We start from the raw sequence: 19,520 nt of genomic DNA, 5'->3' as shown, positions 1-19,520 counted from the left end.
TTGTACATGCACTGTGGGCGGACCCGATTAATCGATAATGAGAATCATTGTCGATGAATTTCATTATCGATAATAATCGATTTTATCGATTTGTTGTTGCAGCCCTAATAATGTTATAAGCATAACAGTCTTGTGTAGCCAAACATCTTATTATAACCAAGAACTGCCCACTTAGATAAAAAGGGCTTGTACAATTGACATGTAAAAGGAACTACCTCACAAATCACACATTTTGTATTTTTAACATCACTATTGTAGCAAAATTCAAACATTTTTGTAGCAGCCTGAGAACATTTATGTACTAAAATCTGTGCACTCTGACTTCTGGAAATTAGGTAAAGCTGCCATTCTTACACAAACTTATAAACCTACCTCTATTTCTGCATAACACTGTCCAGCAAACATGTGTCCACCATCCTCCACAGTATACTGGATGAGTTTCCCAGCAGATGGTGAGCGCAGGAGTGAAGGATCATTCTCTTTTTCAAAGACACATGTCTTGTTACCAATAATAATGCGATACCTAAAGAATAAATAAAAGGGATACTCAAATAATTTCCTACAACTTTTAATATATGAAATAATGATGGAAAAAGTTGTGTTTGTATTTCTGAGTTGTGTTCATGGAAAATAACATGTTAATTCTGCAATTAATAGTTGTTGTGCATCACATTAAAAACCATACAAAATTATATATTTTTTTGTATATACACACACATGTTGGGTTTACATGTTTTATGGGGACATTCCATAGGCGTAATGGTTTTCATACTGTACAAACCGAACTTTCTATCGCCCTACACCTACCCTACACCTAAACCTAGCCCTCACAGGAGATTGTGCACAGGTCAAAATCTACTGATATTCCTATCCTTGTGGGGACATTTGGTCCCCACAGCGTGATGAATACCAGGTAGGTACACACACACACACACACACACACACACACACACACACACACACACACACACACACACACACACACACACACACACACACACACACACACACACACACACACACACACACACACACACACACACACACACACACACACACACACACACACACACACACACACACACACACACACACTCTCTCTCACTCTCTCTCTCACTCTCTCTTACTCTCTCACTCTCTCACTCTCTCTCACTCTCTATTCCCAGAAATTTAAACTGAAAGCTTACATTTAAAAAAATAAAGAAGTATAAGTATAAGTGATACTGGCCTTAAAGATGCCATTAAAGAAATATTTAAAATACAGTCTTTATGTAGTTTCCACATTAATTTAAAGATTTAGTTTGAAAATATATTTATGATTACAAATCGATACATTTCACTGTGGTCCGCTTAGCGTTTATACTGACAGTTCTGGCAGCGAACCTAAAGATACCAAACCAAAAGGCATAATGACACGTTTACAACCTGAATGGTCGAGTTGAATGACATAGTTTTTATTACAGAACTTACCGAACACCCCAAACAAAAGCTGTGTTTGGCTTAAAGCTTTATGACATCTTACTCGACTTACAGAATGGTGAATGTATGACATCAAAGTCCCCTTTGACCGATCGGTCTACAGCTAATGTACCTAATGCCATCTGATAGACGCTCATTGCTGCGTGTATATGATTTTATTTTTACCACCTGCAAACTCACGAAGAGCTCATAAAAGTCACTTTACCTCTTGTTGCTCCACTACTGCGCTTTGCTCTTTTGTTTTGGATACACTGCTTGTTCCCTTTGTGAAATGTCGCATAGCATCGCATCTCGTCATTATTTCCTGTTTTGGGTTTGTTTAGAAGTACTTGGTCTGTGCTGAATTCATATTTCATTTAAGTTAAAGGATTAGTTCACTTTCATAACAACAATTTACAGATAATGTACTCACCCCCTTGTCATCCAAGATGTTCATGTCTTTCTTTCCTCAGTCGTAAGGAAATTATGTTTTTTGAGGAAAACATTTCAGGATTTCTCTCTATATAATGGATTTGGGATGGCACCCCGAAGTTTGAGCTTCCAAAATGCCGTTTAAATGCAGCTTCAAAAAGCTCTAAACGATCCCAGCCGAGGAAGAAGCCTCTTCTCTGGTGAAACGATTAGATCAAAACAAATTGACAATTTATATAATTTTTAACCTCAAATGCTCGTCTTGTCCCGTCTCTATGCAGCACATGCATAGTCTGTGTGATCCGGGTCGATACAGTTAGGGTATGTCAATAAACTCCCATCTCGTTTTCTTCCCTAACTTTAAAAATCGCCTTGCATCGCTGCAAAAGTACCAACACAGTACACGGCTGGAATCGTTTAGAGCCCTTTGAAACTGCATTTAAACTGCATTTTGGAAGTTTAAACTTGGGGGCGCCATCCATATCCATTATGTACAGTCGCGGCCAAAAGTTTTGAGAATGACACAAATATTAGTTTTCACAAAGTTTGCTGCTAAACTGCTTTTAGATCTTTGTTTCAGTTGTTTCTGTGATGTACTGAAATATAATTACAAGCACTTCATACGTTTCAAAGGCTTTTATCGACAATTACATGACATTTATGCAAAGAGTCAGTATTTGCAGTGTTGGCCCTTCTTTTTCAGGACCTCTGCAATTCGACTGAGCATGCTCTCAATCAACTTCTGGGCCAAATCCTGACTGATAGCAACCCATTCTTTCATAATCACTTCTTGGATTTTGTCAGAATTAGTGGGGTTTTTTTTTGGTTTGTCCACCCGCCTCTTGAGGATTGACCACAAGTTCTCAATGGGATTAAGATCTGGGGAGTTTCCAGGCCATGGACCCAAAATTTTAACGTTTTGGTCTCCGAGCCACTTAGTTATCACTTTTGCCTTATGGCACGGTGCTCCATCGTGCTGGAAAATGCATTGTTCTTCACCAAACTGTTGTTGGATTGTTGGAAGAAGTTGCTGTTGGAGGGTGTTTTGGTACCATTCTTTACTCATGGCTGTGTTTTTGGGCAAAATTGTGAGTGAGCCCACTCCCTTGGATGAGAAGCAACCCCACACACGAATGGTCTCAGGATGCTTTACTGTTGGCATGACACAGGACTGATGGTAGCGCTCACCTTTTCTTCTCTGGACAAGCCTTTTTCCAGATGCCCCAAACAATCGGAAAGAGGCTTCATCGGAGAATATGACTGCCCCAGTCCTCAGCAGTCCATTCGCCATACTTTTAGCAGAAGATCAATCTGTCCCTGATGTTATTTTTTGGAGAGAAGTGGCTTCTTTGCTGCCCTTCTTGACACCAGGCCATCTTCCAAAAGTCTTGGCCTCACTGTGCGTGCAGATGCGCTCACACCTGCCTGCTGCCATTCCTGAGCAAGCTCTGCACTGGTGGCACTCCGATCCCGCAGCTGAATCCTCTTTAGGAGACGATCCTTGCGCTTGCTGGACTTTCTTGGACGCCCTGAAGCCTTCTTAACAAGAATTTAACCTCTTTCCTTGAAGTTCTTGATGATCCTATAAATTGTTGATTTATGTGCAATCTATAGTAGTCACATTATCCTTGCCTGTGAAGCCATTTTTATGCAACGCAATGATGGCTGCACGCGTTTCTTTGCAGGTCACCATGGTTAACAATGGAAGAACAATGATTTCAAGCATCACCCTCCTTTTAACATGTCAAGTCTGCCATTCTAACCCAATCAGCCTGACATAATGATCTCCAGCCTTGTGCTTGTCAACATTCTCACCTGAGTTAACAAGACGATAACTGAAATGATCTCAGCAGGTCCTTTAATAACAGCAATGAAATGCAGTGGAAAGTTTTTTTCGGGATTAAGTTAATTTTCATGGCAAAGAAGGACTATGCAATTCATCTGATCACTCTTCATAACATTCTGGAGTATATGCAAATTGCTATTATAAAAACTTAAGCAGCAACTTTTCCAATTTCCAATATTTATGTAATTCTCAAAACCTTTGGCCACGACTGTAGAGAAATCCTGAAATGTTTTCCTCAAAAAACATAATTTCTTTATGACTGAAGAAAGAAAGACATGAACATCTTGGATGACAAGGGGGTGAGTACATTATCTGTAAATTGTTGTTATGAAAGTGAACTAATCCTTTAATATGGAAGTGTTCTTGTTTGGTGTGCACCAGGGTTCGGATGGCAGCGTTTACACTTACTCAAATGAAGCGCACTAACAGACAAATACCAGAGTTTTTTTTTTAATCGAACCAAACATGACAAGTGTGAACACAGCCTAAATGTATTTCTGCACTTTAAATGATCTTAAATGAACCTACAATATGAACACTCTAATATGAACAGCTCTCATAATGTTCTTGTGTTTTCTATCCTGTATTTACATTAAGAATCCTACCTGTCCACTTCCTCCTTCATGTAGGTGGTATAGCTGCTGCCATCGTACGAGAGGAGCAGACCCCCATCGCTCAACCGATGAACATCCACCTCTGCTGAAGAGTTATTCATGATGAGCACGTAAGAGTTAGGAGACTGTCGGGTCACCTTTAGAACATATTTGGTCCCCTCATAAATCAGCTCAACATCCACTGTGTTCAACAGGGTGTGCGCAGGTAAAACCTGCCCTCTACAGACACGGAAGAAAAGAGCAAAACATCCTAGGACTGCAATATCATTTACATATATGCTCATTAGGTCTGGGTTTTAAGGTCCAAAATAATTATTTTCAAAATTGGTCTGTACTATTCTGCTGATAATTGAACAAAATGCATTACTTTAAAACTTAAAGTTAAAAAAAAAAAAAAAACACTACTTGTACCACACCTTCCATTGATCAACTGCAATAAGCTTTGTGCTTTGTTACGTAAGATATCAGATTTCACATTTTTGTCAATATTACAATAATAAAGTGGTTTGTTACCTCTCCAGCGAGTGCAGAAAATTGGACACACTGTTTCTGAGGTTGACATCAGCCACATGCAGAGCTCCACTCACTACTCCCAGCATAGTGTCAGGACGCTCAGCCTACACACAAACAAACAAACTCACACACTGAGTTACAATGAACTTACATAGTAAGCTATAGAGAATTATATTTGAGCATCAGACAGGAAATGTCACAGTGTCTTGCTGCCACAGGTGATTATTTGACTGACAATATCTGGAAGCAATAACAGGCATGTTTATGAGAGTTGTAATGTGAAATTAAAAAAAGGTTGTTTCATGCACCTGCATCTTCTCTGAAATGAGTCTGTCCAGCCAACCCGTGTCGATGCTGTTGTGCTGGAAACTTTCTGTTTCCAGCAGCTTTATGAGATACTCCACTGTAGTCCTGAAATCTCCTCTGATAGACAGCTCTTTAAGGGCCATCACCATGTTTCTGATATGATACATACATAAATAAATGTTACAGAAGACTCCATATGAAATAACCATGTAGTGGTGATTGTAGAAGGTGATTGTGTAACAGTTGCTGTGCTCAGCTGTTCTGAAAAACAAATAACTGGCAGTACTCACGAAATGGCCTCCTCACGGTTCTCTCCCCAGGAAAAGCAATGGCCAAACTGAGAGTCTGCAAACTCATGCAGACCTCCAGCTGCCGCCACGCTGAAGTAGCCCCACACATTTTTGTTACTGCGGAAATTTAACTCCTGGACAGTTCCCGAGCTAGGTTTAAATCCCTGACACACACAGAAACATCATCAGAAGTTGTTTACATGGTAAAAACATTATTTTAGAATATATACACTAATATTCAAAAGTTTAGGGTCAGACTTTTGAAAAAGATGCTTTTTAAAAGAAGTTTCCTATGATCACCAAGGCTGCATTCATTTGATAATAGACTACAGTAAAAAATGCAGTGAAATATTAATAAAAATGTAAATTACATTTGCTGTTTTATTTGTTCAATGTAATTTATTCCTGTGATGCCAAAGCTACATTTTAGTAGCCTTTACTACTAAACAGTTGTGATACTTAATCATATTTCATATTTTTTTAATGTGTCCTTGCTAAATAAAATTATTTATTTCTTCAAAAAAAAAAAAAACAACGTTCCTACCTCAAACTTTTAACAGTATCAGGGATGCAAACAAAGGTATGGTCGAAAAGGAGTGAGATTATCGAAGCCCGTGCCCCCGCAGCAAATATCATATATTTTCGTTTATAGTCGTTTCCCCCTTCATTTCGATCTCTTTACTTAACGTACATGTAAATGATACTGTAAATGCTCGACATATGACTGTGATTTTTACTGGAATGCAGTTTAAAGGTTGGATTTAACATATCTTTTATTTTGTTTCGTCTAATTAATAGACTAGCCTATTTAAACACTAGTGTTTCACTGAGGTTTCAATGAATCATTGTAGTTTCATTTGTAAATGAAAACAGCTTATTTATCATCACACATGGGCATAAATACTAATAAATATATAAATAAATAATAATAATAACAATATGGAAAAAACTATCAGTTAATAGAACGATGGATAAATGTCTTGTAGGCCTATTTTATTTGATGTACTGTGACAATAAAATTATTTACAAATGAAACTACGTGAATAATTCACTCGTCATTGAACTACTATATATTTATAGGCTAGTCTGTTAATTAGAAGAAACAAAATAAAATATGTTAAATTCAATCTTTAAACTGCATTCCAGTAAAAATCACAGTCATATAGCATAATCAAAGCTTTATTGTCGATCATTTACAGTATCATTTACATTCAAAGTAAGGAGATCGAAATGAAAGGAAAAATAACGAATATAAACGAATGATACAAATATTACAGAAAAAAGAGGGTCAGTTAACGAACTTACAAGACTGTGGGATGCATAAAATGTTTATTGTGGGGTTATTTTATTTAATGTACTTTATGTAATATTTATTATTAACTTATTTTGAATGCTGTCTACATCGCGCACAGACTAGCCTAGACAGCTTCGCATATTTTTAATTTAATTATTTAATATTGTATTAATTTCTATAATAACTAATAACCCATAAACCCAGGACATAAACCCTCTTTTTAGGTTGTAATGACACTTTTCTATGGTTATTGGAATGGTTAAAGGTTATATTTAAATTTTTCATACAACATTAAGCTTATTAACTTGACTGACTTCTGAAATAGAGGAGGTAACCAATGGCGTTTGAGATTACAATTAAACCAGCAAGTCCCGCCCCACTTTTGGTGTTTGTCAGCGCCGCGCTGCCCATTGGGTGGCGCTAGCAAACACGTCTTCCCTGCGATGTCGAGTCGGCCGCGCAGATGGCATGTCAGCGCGGCGCGAGCACTTTAATACAGCGCTGTTTCGTCCCACTTTTGGGTTGTTTGGCTTCCCATAAAAATAGCCTCTGCTCCTGCTACGCGCTGCCGCGCCGCCTCTGTGTGCGGTGTGAATGCTCTAATCTGTTAACATGGGCGCCGAAAAAATACGCGCTGCTTACTTCCTGCTTAAGCGTGCAGTGTGAAACCGGCGTTATCGCGCTGATGTGACCGAGCCCGACCCGAACCAGAGCATCCTTTCTAAATATCTGTCCGAACCAGTGGCGGCGCCAGAGGGGTGTCCAAAATTTTATTTGCTGCTGGCAGTACCTGATGCTGATTGACATCATTTGTCTAAAGAAGTTTTAGAATTTTGCCGGCAACGCTGCTTAAGCCATTTTCAAATCAAGACGAGCCAAAGACAAGAGCATGGTTTAAAGGTAAGACAAATAATAAAACATCATATTTGAAATACGTTAATAGTTTATTATAAGGTTTGTTTGCTGAGTAACGTTTATTATCCGTTGTGTAAGTTAACGAGGCGCCGACGACATCAGTTAACTTGATGAGATTATAGAGATCAATTCGCACTTTAGACAGTTAACGCTAGTTTACTGCTAGTTTTTAGACAGTTAACGCTAGTTTACTGCTAGTTTTTAGACAGTTAACGCTAGTTTACTGCTAGTTTTTAGACAGTTAACGCTAGTTTAATTTCTTGCGAGTGCAAGAAATTGTTGTGGTGCGACTTGGTTTCATTTCTTTACAAAGTCTAACTACTAGTCTAACTACTGCACAGACTGCTGTGAGCTGATGCAGTGACAGGTTTGCTGTTCTCTCCAACATTACATAAGCATTTGAACTTAATCTTTACATATTTACATTTAATGCAGATTTGAGACATTAGCCGTCAATCACTCCCTGTCACTGAGCTCCGCTGAACTGTTTTTTCTCTCAACGAACCTGCGCAAACTGCACTGCAATTAAGGGTGTGTGATACAACGATTTTTATATATATTTAATTGTGGACAATTAAAAGGTCTTCACAATCTGCTTTTGAAGAAATATGCTATATTTCGTCGTGCTACAGCGCACATTCTGTCGGATACAATTCTGGCGTCTCAGTCTCAATATAGGCTACTGTACAACGCGGCATACATTCACATCAAATGATACTTCAGCGGCAGAGCTGCACTCACGCAGGGACGTAATTTTCACTGGGGACACGCTTTTCAAAATCCCATTTGTGTCCTCCCACTTTCAAAAGGTTTTGTTAAAGTAAGCCCTTGTATTGTAGAATGCACGCTCAGCACCGCAGAGTTTCGCTTGATCGTTAAAACGAAACCAAAAGTAAAACTCGCACGCGCATTCAAAAGCAATTTTAATACCCCACGTTTAGAGAGCGACTCCCTAATGCGCGAAAATTAGGCTACATAAAATATCGAAGCTGTTATTAGTATGTGAGCTATAATAAGTTGTGTAGTTGTCGATAGCTCTGAATCACGCTTGAAAGATTCGGTCTCTATTTGCACTTTGAATATTGAAAGGGTAGCCTACTTTGATTATGGCTGCATTTATTGTCTACACGACTAAGAAAGAACTGTGTCGTTTATTTTTGTTATTTATAATATATTTTGTTATTTATGTAGGTTGTTTAAAAATGCAGTGGTTTCCTCTAATTTAAATGGCTGTACCTATAATAGAGAAAATAAACATCTTGTTCATGTACTTATTATCATGTACGTATTATCATTCATTCTTGTCCCTTGCTTAAGGTGTAAAATATATTAAAAAGGCTTTCAGAATCAGCCCATTTGCTTGTCAATTTTGATTGCCGATGTTTTACCATGAAGAATCAATATCGGTGCATTACTAAAAAATAAATTTGGTGCTCCTACACTTTTTGAAGTTGGGAGCACCAGTGCTACCAAGTAAAAAAGTTAATTTCGAGCCCTGTATGTAAGTTATTATATTAAATTTACGATGTTATTTCGAGTTTGTAAAATTTCTCTTGTTGTACCAGTGAGCAATGCAACTTGCGAGAGAAGCTTTTCTGCGTTAAAACTTATTAAACGGATAGTTCACCCAAAAATGAAAATTTGATGTTTATCTGCTTACCCCCAATGCATCCAAGATGTAGGTTACTTTGTTTCCTCAGAAAAACACAAACGAAGATTTTTAACGAAAACCGGTGCAGTCTGCCAGCCTTATCATGGTAGTGGATGGGCACCAGACCTTTAAAAGTAAACAAAAACATGCACAGACAAATCCAAATTACACCCTATGGCTTGTGATGATACATTGATGTCCTAAGACACGAAACGATCGGTTTTTGTGAGAAACTGAACAGTATTTATATCATTTTTTACCTTAGATACACAGCCACGTCCATCTGTCATGTGCATCAGTCACGTCCATGGTCACGTCACATTAGCACGCGCTCTGGCGTAGAATACGCAAACGTCGTAAGGGGAAATCAGTGAAAAGTCCCGGATGAGTTTGCGCAAACTAACGTAATCTTTTAGCTTTAAATCGGTTTAAACAATCAGGATACGTGCAAGTAATTACCATTTTGAATAGCCGCTATACACACACAATCTCTGTGCACTGTGTAAACAATGAGTGTCGTATACATGCGACAGATCGCTTCCGGCGTTTGCGTATTCTACGCTAGAGCGCGTGCTCATTTGACGTGACTGATGCCAAACTCGTGCACATGACAGATGGACGTGGCAGTGTATCAAAGGTAAAAAATGATATAAATACTGTTCAGTTTCTCACAAAAACCGATCGTTTCGTGTCTTAAGACATCAATGTATCATCACGAGCCGCGGGGTGTAATTTGGATTTGTCTGTGCATGTTTTTGTTTACTTTTAAAGGTCTGGTGCCCATCCAGGTCAATGATAAGGCTGGCAGACTGCACCGGTTTTCGTTAAAAATCTTCGTTTGTGTTTTTATGAGGAAACAAAGTAACCTACATCTTGGATGCATTGGGGGTAAGCAGGTAAACATCAAATTTTCATTTTTGGGTGAACTATCCCTTTAAAACCCACCTTAGGACAACAATGTCTGATGACAGGTTAAGTCACCTAGGGATTCTGAGTGTTGAGTCAAGGAGGGCACGCTCCCTCAACATGGATGAATTTGTGAAACGTTTTGTCAGTTCTCATCAGAACCGCAGAATTATGTTGTTTTAAATATACCTAAGCTAAGTTTGTAACTGATGACACTAAAACTGTGTTTTTCTTTTTCTTTTCAAATACAGGTCTGTTTGATGTCTGCTATGTCTAATTGCAGTATTTTTTGTTTGGTTGTTTTTTCTTTATGCTAATGTTTTTGTAAATGAACTCAGCATTGTTTTTGCAAATAAAACTTTTGAATTCCTTAATTTATTATTATAACTTTATGAGTACAGTGCGTGTGTGTGTGTGTGGACCCCCTGAAATAGTAGTGGCCACCCCCTGGCCACCCCATGTAAAAAATTGTGGCTCCGCCGTCGGGTACCGTCGGGCTCGGGGCGGGTATCCATCATCCTCTATAAGAGCAGCTGGCAGCAGATAATAGTGCGCAGCCAATTGGCTGACGTGCGCAGCTTTCTGACTCATTGTTTTCTTTTCATATAAGTTTCCTATGTTTCATGGACTGTAACGGCGTTTACTTATTTAGTAATTTTAATACAGAATTTCCTATGATGATGAAATTATAATCTGACACTCCAATGTACCCCCCCCCCCCAAAAAAAAAAAAAAAAAAAAATCATCGGATCTGCACGATTCACACATTTCCCCCACACAGCCGTGAAAAAGGCGGCATCCGCCAAAAGGGCGCGCCGTTTGCATCCCTGCAGTATATTATACAGTAGTACTGAAGTGGATCAAAATCTGTCATCATAGTTGTCCTAAAACCAAAAAAATATCGGTTCTTGTCGTAGGACAACTTTGATGAACTCAAATGTTGACTACTGTATTACATTACATTATATTACATTATATTATATTATATTACATTCTTTCCCATGATATCTACTAAAAATGTTTGTCAAAGTTTCTTGCACAAAAGACATGTTCAAGGTTGTTTTCCACCTTCTCTCTGACCCTTAGAAATAACAAGCCATTTCTTGTTGCGGTGTCTTCAAGACTTTCAAGACAATTCCTTCGCATGTGAAATCAACATCAGAGCTTATTCACATTATGACACTTTAAATACAAGTCAGGATCACACACCTCATCTGGATTCTCGCTGGTAATTCGAGCTGCAATTACATGTCCTCGTGGAGAGGGGGTGGTGGAGAGTCCATCAAAGTCAATGGTGTAATCACCCCACGGCTGCATCCCATACATGATCCTGATGTCCTTAATGCGGTGAAGTGGGATGCCCATAGCAATCTGCAAGACAGAACACAAGAGTCACACAGTGACCAAAAAAAAAGCTTCCAAAATCAAAAACAACACAACCAAACAAATAAATAAAAATGTGCATAAACATAAAAACAGTCCATATGCAATCTCTGTGATGTTCTGGCCCTTTGATATGAGTAAAATATGCAGCTGAAGAGACTTGAGCAGGAGCAATAAATGAATGTCTCCCCACTGTGTTTCTCTCCCCGTTGCCCTCATCATTCTACCCTTTTCTCCCTCCATCAATTCGCCTCATTCATCTGCAGCAGTCTTTGTGTGTTACATAAGCGTATTAACCCCCCTCTCCCACTCCCACTGGACCTATAGCACACTGGCCTCAGCCAAGTGACCTACATTGCAAAGACAGTGGTCACTTGACAAGTGTCTACCGCAGAGACTGTACTGTATTGTTCCCTAGATGCTGCCAGTCTAGCGATTGTGAAGATCTGCATGTGCTGTGTGGCAAAGGTGGATTAGTAATAGAAAGTATATCTTACATTTATTAAACCAATAATCTTGGTAAATACTACTTAAAAACTCTTGGCAAAATGGAAAAATGCACAGTAATGTAGTTACAGTGAGGCAACTGTAGCAGGTTATTTCAATATTTACATAGTTAAAATTAAGGTTTTTAAAAGCAGAGGATTCACATCACTGTAAATGCATCTTTCCTTTGTTTTTACAGGGAGGAGTCAAAATGATATCCAATGGAAATTGAGCAGTAATAATAATAATAATAGAGCATAAGGATTATGTATAATATTAGAAAAACAGAGTAAATCAAATAATATAACATAAAATAAATTATTTAACCTCTAATATTACTTTAAAACACAAATTCACATGCAGACCTGCAGTTGGGCCGCTGGCAGGTTAACATCAGCCACCATTTCAGTACAAGGATGTTCCACTTGAAGACGAGGGTTGAGCTCTAGGAAGTAAAAGCTGCCGTCTTGACTGTAGAGATATTCCACTGTACCTGCACTCACGTAGCCCACCATCTTCGCCAACCTCACTGCACACTGAAACAGACCAAAACATAGTTCTGAATATCAACATTTCTTTTTATGTTTAAGTAACCCAGTGTTTCATGATGCCATATATTTTATTCATTCTCTTAGGAAAATACAGTATTAAAGGTCCCATATTGTCAAAATCGAAATTTCCTGGCTTTTTTCATGATAACTGAGGTCTAGGGGCTATGTAACTACCATATGAGTTTCAAAGCAGTCAATCCACAGTAAACTGCACACAGCCTGTTTAAAGTAGCTGTTTCTTTTCAGGAGACGCTGTGACTTCCGTAAAGATGTGACGTCCGATCTACTCAGTCACCGCCTTCAGTCACCACCAACCACCGTCCCACCCTCCTTTTGTCAAACCCAGACAACAACGCATCCATTCCATTGTTGAGCAACAACAACACGAAAACAAGTCGAGAAAACGCTGTTCAGTCCATGGATGTCAGGAAACTACATCATTGCACAGGCTTCCGAACAACGTTAATATAAGAGACCAGTGGCAGTCAACTTCAGCCTCTTTCACACAGCGATTCCGGTAAATACACGGATAATGTGTCCCATGATTTGTTCCGGAGTTGTTTAATTTGGTTCATTCACAGTTGTTTTCCGGAATCTGTGCGTGCTTTACACACAACCCATAAAGACATGTGACATTTGGATGTGAGATGTAATGCAACGCGTACGATTCACTAAACCTAAACTAACCTGAACAAACTGTGCTTCAGCGCTGATAGTGAGGAGCTGGCTCTGCCCGATCGCCGCTTCATTCCACTTTGCACGTATTTTTTCGTCATGAAGAGTCGCATGATAACGTGCATCATCACTACAACACTGCCTTTATGGTTCTGGCTTTTGTTCACACAGCGCTCGTTCCCGTAATTTTCCAGAATCAACGCGCATTGTGAAAGGGGCTTTACTGAAGCAACAGTTATGTAGCTTACTGCATTCAGTGTTTGAAAAAGAAAAAACATTAATGATCATTCTGAAATATCCTGTTGAGTATCAGCAAGCTAGGCTCTCTCTATTGCTCTGAGCTCGCTTACAGCATACATGACGTAGTTACCTGTGGTTGGCCTGGCTGTGCGTCACTCAGAAAACAACAGGCCAATCAAAAGAGAGGCTCATGAATATTAATTAGATGGGCCAAAATTGACCTGTTTTGGACAGAGCTCCTAAAAAAGGAGCTGTAAAAATATATTGAGATGGATTTTGGCACTTATACCGCAAATATATATTCTTAAGGACATCAACAACTAAAATAAACCTCCAGAAATGTGTACAATATAGGACCTTTAACATTTGACTTCTTCTGAATACCTTCTCCATATCCTCAAACACATCAGAGGTGGCAATAGTAGCTGGAGCCTCTTCAATGATTTTCTGGTGTCTGCGTTGGACGGAGCAGTCACGGCCGAACAGAGAGATGGCGTTGCCATACTGATCAGCCAAGATCTGCACCTCCAGGTGGCGAGCATGTTTGGCCAGTTGCATGACAAAGATGGGGGAACCTGGAACTTCAGTTTGAACCTGAGTAAGACATACTGTGGTTAGTTTTGGAAAGTGTATGTGCGTAAAATTGTAGTGTAGCACTAAAGAATAATTCTGACCTGTCTAAAGAGGTTGGGGAAGTCCTCTGCACAATTGACTTTCCGGATACCTTTTCCTCCTCCACCTTCAGATGCTTTCACCATCACAGGGTAGCCTATTTGTTCTGCCGCCTGTCAATCAAAACATGCTATTTCACTGATTGGTGTACTAAAGTATGAACGTCACATTGTGCTTGATGTAAATGTGTAGTATACCTTCAGTCCAGCTTCTACGTCATGTACACAGCCTTGCTCGTACAGGTCAGAAGGGACATTAACAATTCCTTTCTTCTGGTCATCTTCTGTCCACTCTACTGTCAGCCCTGAACAAACACACCGTCATGTTCAAAAACCAAACCAACAATTAAGATGGTAGTACATGCTGGAAAGAAAGGGGGTGTGTTTTTAGCACGCCTGCCAAAGTCACATCTCCCATCTGAGAATGAATACTTGAGGTGTTTCTTTTTTTAAATGGAAAATATTAACCAAGCTCACTTACATGTACTCTAAACACCAACCAAGATCGATATAATCAAAAATAGTATTCTTCAAATGTTGGTCGATAATGATGTACATCACAATATAAACATTTTTAAGGAAGCATGATTTTAAAAAAGAAAACAATAATGCTTCTTTATTAAAAAAAAAAAAAAAAAAACTACCAAAAAAAATGACAGACCAATTACATTTTTTTTTTTTTTTTAATCTGTGTGATGGAGAGGCTTCAGAAAACGCCTTCATCATGCTTAACTAGAAAGATCAGAACTAGAAAGAATCTGCATTATTTACATTGGGGGGAAAACATGCTGAGCAGATGTAGATGTATTTTTGTATTAAAAAATAGATAAAAGTACAGCGCCGTTGCGCTCCGGGCATGCCTTGTTAGAAATCCCAACTCGAGGAAATAATGCAGATTTATCTTCCTAGTTAAGCATGATGAGCATTTTCTTTAGTTCTGAAGCCTCTCTATCAAAGATTTACATTCTGAATCGCTTTTCCTGACAACGTTCTGGCAACTGTATGTAATTACTCAACACAACTGAATGGTTGATCCAGATTTTGCTATGCATTTTGTGAGGTAATTCCCTCAGTGTGATTGCTTCTCATTCTGGCAGTACAAGCACAGGCTACAACGTGACAGTGGGACTTAGCGAAGGATCAGTTCCACACTACCAGTCAGAAATTATGTTAAGTAAAGTTTCACAAGCCTTCATTACACAAAAAAATGCTTAATTTTGAAACAGGCATTGTTAAAGGGATAGTTCACCCAAAGTCATCCTAAGTGTATATGACTTTCTTCTTTCAGACAAATATCAATCGAAAAGAGTTATATGAAAAAATGTCCCGGCTCTTCCAAACTTTATAATGACAGTGAATGGCTGTTAACATTTTGAAGTCCAGTAAAGTGCATCTATCCATCATAAAAAAGTACTCCACACACAGAGCTCTGGGGGCTTAATCAGGGTTTCTGCAGATATGAACAAGTGAAATTTAAGACTTTTTAAGACCTTTTTAATACCACCTTATATGAAATTTAAGACCGAAACCTGTAATGGAAATAGATATTATATTACATGCATATATGTAATATTTAACGTGTTTAATGTAAAAAGTAAACGCAATTTCATGGCTGTCATAAATTAAATTTATTACTACGATATACAGTGAACTTTTCATATCAGCAGATACTATTCCACACAAAATATCTCCATAAAAGTACCACTAGAAATATCTGATGTAAAAAAAAAAATTCTGAAGCAATATTTTCATCAGTGCTCTATTAGCTTTTACATCTTAAATCTGCATATTTGATTTACCTTTATAAAGGCCTTTTTTTTTTTTACTTTTGAAATGTATGCCTTTGAAATTTATTTTATGAATTTATCAATAAATTCTAAATGGCTGTTAGCAGTGAGATTACATAATTTACACTGCAAAATTAAAAGTGAGATTAATGTTTTAAATACATTTATTGATTTATAAATATATACATTAGAAATGTTAGGTGTGGAGGCATACTTTTAAATACACTAAATTACCAGCAGGTGGCGGTAAGTCACTTCATGAGCGAGTTATTTCAACTGATTAGATCAAAACGCTGAATCATAGCAGAACGTTGCTAGGAGAATGCTTCTGCTAATGTTGCATATTGTCTAATATGTAAGTAACTACTTGACTAACTACTTTTTTATTGAGCTAAAATTAATGTAACATTTGTAATTGTGAGAATTTTTAGCAAAAAGCTCACTTGGTATATTACTGAACTATATCATGTTATAAATAAACTATACATTTGAAATTTTTACCTCAGTGTGTTTCTTTAGAGTGCTGTTTCATTCATTTGTTTTAAAGTATGTCACTAATAGACCAGAAATACACTATCCATTATCAATTTCTGTTTACGTTGAATGTATAAAAAAAATATGAATCTTTCTTGCCTTTGGATCCTTCACTAGTTGTTTTTGTCACTTCAGTTTTAATCAGGCGGTTTGTTCGGTCGGGCAAGTAAAAAAAAAAAACATTTTAAAAGTATTTCGAAGGCTGGCGGTCAGCTAGCTCGACCTATATTTCTTATTATTAGCCTATTGATAACATTATATACAGAAAAAGGTAGTTTGACCTGTATTCTGCTACTGTGATTCTGAAGAAGCAGTAACTTCCACAGAGGGAGAAAAAAATCTAGTTGTTAGCAACTGGCCTTAGCTTGAAAAAAACTGAATATAGGGCTTGGCTAAGTATCACTAAACTTGCACTTCCCCATAGCTAAAAAGTTAAATCCATTTTACTTCTGCGGTACAATCCGAGAGAGACTCGCGACAATAACAGAAAGCTGATTGGCTATTGCATGCTGGTCTCATTTGTAGTTTAAATACCGCTAATTATATTTGGAATAGTGAAATAAAGAACTACAACACCACGGAAACAACAAAAAGAGAATTTAAATGAGCTTTAGAGGTAGCGTTACATGGACATCGGAAAAATAAGACCTGTGTAAAATTATTTAAGACCTAGAACAGCGAATTTAAGACTTTTTAAGGCCTAAAATTTAGATTTTTAAATTTTAGACTTTTTAAGACTTTTTAAGACCCCGCGGAAACCCTGTTAATACAAGCATTCTGAAGCAATTCAATGCACTTGTGTAAGAAAACTACCCATATTTAAAACTTAAATCATAATCTCTAACTTCCACTATCCTGCATAGATTCACGAGAGAGTGGCTTTCCAGTGGATGATGTAGGCTATGGCATACCATAAAATCTGGTGAGAATATGCTAGTCTCGCAAGAACCAAGTTTTGTTTGAAGCAAAGGAAATCCAGTCTCCTCTTAGATTATATCGAAATCCATCAACAATTCTTTGACATTTCCTGTGTTTTGTTTTACTCTTTTCTCTGCGCTTCAGGGATCGTCACCCTTTTTTTTTACACAAACGCATCGATTCGCTTGAGAAGACCTTTATTATCCCCCGGAGCCGTGTGGATCACTTTTTATGATGGATGGATGCACTTTTTATTGGACTTCAAAAAATCAACAGCCATTCACTGCCGTTATAAAGCTTGGAAGAGCCAGGACATTTTTTAATACAACTCTGATTGTATTCATCTCAAAGAAGAAAGTCATATACACCTAGGATGGCTTGAGGCTTGAATAAATCATGGTGTACTTGAACTATCCCTTTAAAAGGAATGATAATAGTTGAGTAAGTCAGACTAATTCCAAACAGTAACATAAGATATAACGAATCATTAACAAATGGGTTTTGTTCATATACACATCAGTCAGCCGAGGTTGAAACAAACCTGTTCCACTCCAGGGCAGCGTGGGGATGCCAGCTGTCTGGGCCACAATAGAAGAGGCGATCTTATCCCCAAGAGCCCACATAGCCTGACTAGGTGGACCTAAGGAAAGATACAAACCACAATAGTAAGAACAGTACAGTACCATACAATACAATAATTGAATTACTGTGGTGTGGTAAGGTTTATTATAATAGCTCAGTCTTACCCATGAAGGCGATGCCATTCTTGTGCAGCAACTCAGGAAGTTTGGGGTTTTCAGAGGCATGACCCCAACCAGCCCATACAGCCTAAAGACAAGCACATTACATTATTACATTTATACATTTAGCAGATGGCTTTATCCAAAGTAAGAAACACAGCAATTCGTCAAAGAGCTATCAATATTTGTAATATACACTGCCTTCATTAGACAACTAGATTAGAAAGCAAGTTAGAGAAGTGAAACACAAAGAAGAAAAAAAGGGGAAAAAAAAACTAACAAAAAAAAAAAAGTGTAGGACTAAGGGCCAGTAAAGGGTTTAGCTAATAATAAGCAATTACAGCCATGCTTGCCTCAGCAGAGGGATTCCCAAACATTTGTGTCAGTTTAACCCTTTTTGGCATACATTTTCTCAAAGTATCCCCAAAGATTTTAAGTTCTTAATAATCTTAATCTTAATAATAATAAATATAGTAACACTTATTTTACAATAAGTTACAGTCTTAAATTTCACACATGAATTGTGCAGCCTGATTCAAGTCTTTTAAGTCTTGGTGTTCACTTTATTTGCTCTGAACAGCAGTCATCAAAGCTCAAATGCATTTACCTGAACTGGAATTCGTTTTGCTATGTCCAAAATGAGTTCCACATTAGCATAGTTGTTGTTGTTTGTCCCTCCTGGGACAGGTACATAGTGATCTGCCATCTTGATATACTCTGTGGACAGAGTTATACATATGTTTGCATGAGTATTGCATTGAGTATATTTGAGATAACAGGCCTATTGACAAATGATTTTCAACTCACTGAACCCTTTCTATGCAAATTAGGCCAGGCATGCATCGACAAAGCCTAATGACACAATTTAAACAATGAAGAGAGGAACCAAGACATTCCTTGTTAAATACATTTGCCAGTCCAGCAGGCTTTTCCTGGATTACACCATGATACAGCCAGGAGTGGGGGAAGGTTTCCTTACGCTATTTTCTTGTAAGTCTTATGACGCTCAGCACTTTAAACATACCTGCATTGGCCTTGAGGTCCTCCGGGGTAACCATGACCACAAAACGTATGGCCCGTTCATTCCGAAACATTTCGTAAGCCCAGCGACGAATGGAGCGCATGCACTTGACTGCAGCAATGCCATTGTTGGCAATGAGGACCTGTCACAACAAAACAAAATATATTTAGATTTTCACAGGTGTCACCACACCAGGGTTGTTTATAGGTAACAAAAACTATAAAAAGACATTCAGTCTTAAAGATAAAGGGGACCTATGCAAAAATCACTTTTATAAGGTGTTTGAACA

The 19,520-nt window shown here is 38.1% G+C and overlaps 1 protein-coding gene across 10 annotated transcripts in view; it reads right to left on the bottom strand.

The window, feature by feature from the left end:
• The window catches only part of acaca (acetyl-CoA carboxylase alpha), a 64,971-nt gene that overhangs the window by 36,605 nt on the left and 8,846 nt on the right, over positions 1–19,520 (bottom strand). For all 10 annotated transcript variants that reach the window (XR_012355552.1, XM_073839480.1, XM_073839481.1 and 7 more), the window contains exons 4-17: positions 19,235–19,373; positions 18,818–18,927; positions 18,217–18,298; positions 18,012–18,110; positions 14,430–14,536; positions 14,235–14,345; positions 13,945–14,154; positions 12,460–12,630; positions 11,435–11,596; positions 5,460–5,623; positions 5,172–5,322; positions 4,864–4,967; positions 4,342–4,569; positions 373–523 (exon numbers count right to left, since the gene is read on the bottom strand). Coding sequence is in view for 9 of the 10 variants with exons in the window: in XM_073839480.1 (XP_073695581.1) it covers positions 373–523; positions 4,342–4,569; positions 4,864–4,967; positions 5,172–5,322; positions 5,460–5,623; positions 11,435–11,596; positions 12,460–12,630; positions 13,945–14,154; positions 14,235–14,345; positions 14,430–14,536; positions 18,012–18,110; positions 18,217–18,298; positions 18,818–18,927; positions 19,235–19,373 (1,989 nt within the window). In the remaining variant the exon portion in view is untranslated. The remainder of the gene's footprint in view (positions 1–372; positions 524–4,341; positions 4,570–4,863; positions 4,968–5,171; positions 5,323–5,459; positions 5,624–11,434; positions 11,597–12,459; positions 12,631–13,944; positions 14,155–14,234; positions 14,346–14,429; positions 14,537–18,011; positions 18,111–18,216; positions 18,299–18,817; positions 18,928–19,234; positions 19,374–19,520) is intronic.

This window comes from Garra rufa, chromosome 5, assembly GCF_049309525.1.
Source record: "Garra rufa chromosome 5, GarRuf1.0, whole genome shotgun sequence".
Lineage (NCBI taxonomy): Eukaryota > Metazoa > Chordata > Actinopteri > Cypriniformes > Cyprinidae > Garra > Garra rufa.
The sequence above is the reverse complement of the archived record's forward strand: the minus strand, read 5'-3'. Positions and strand labels throughout refer to the sequence as shown.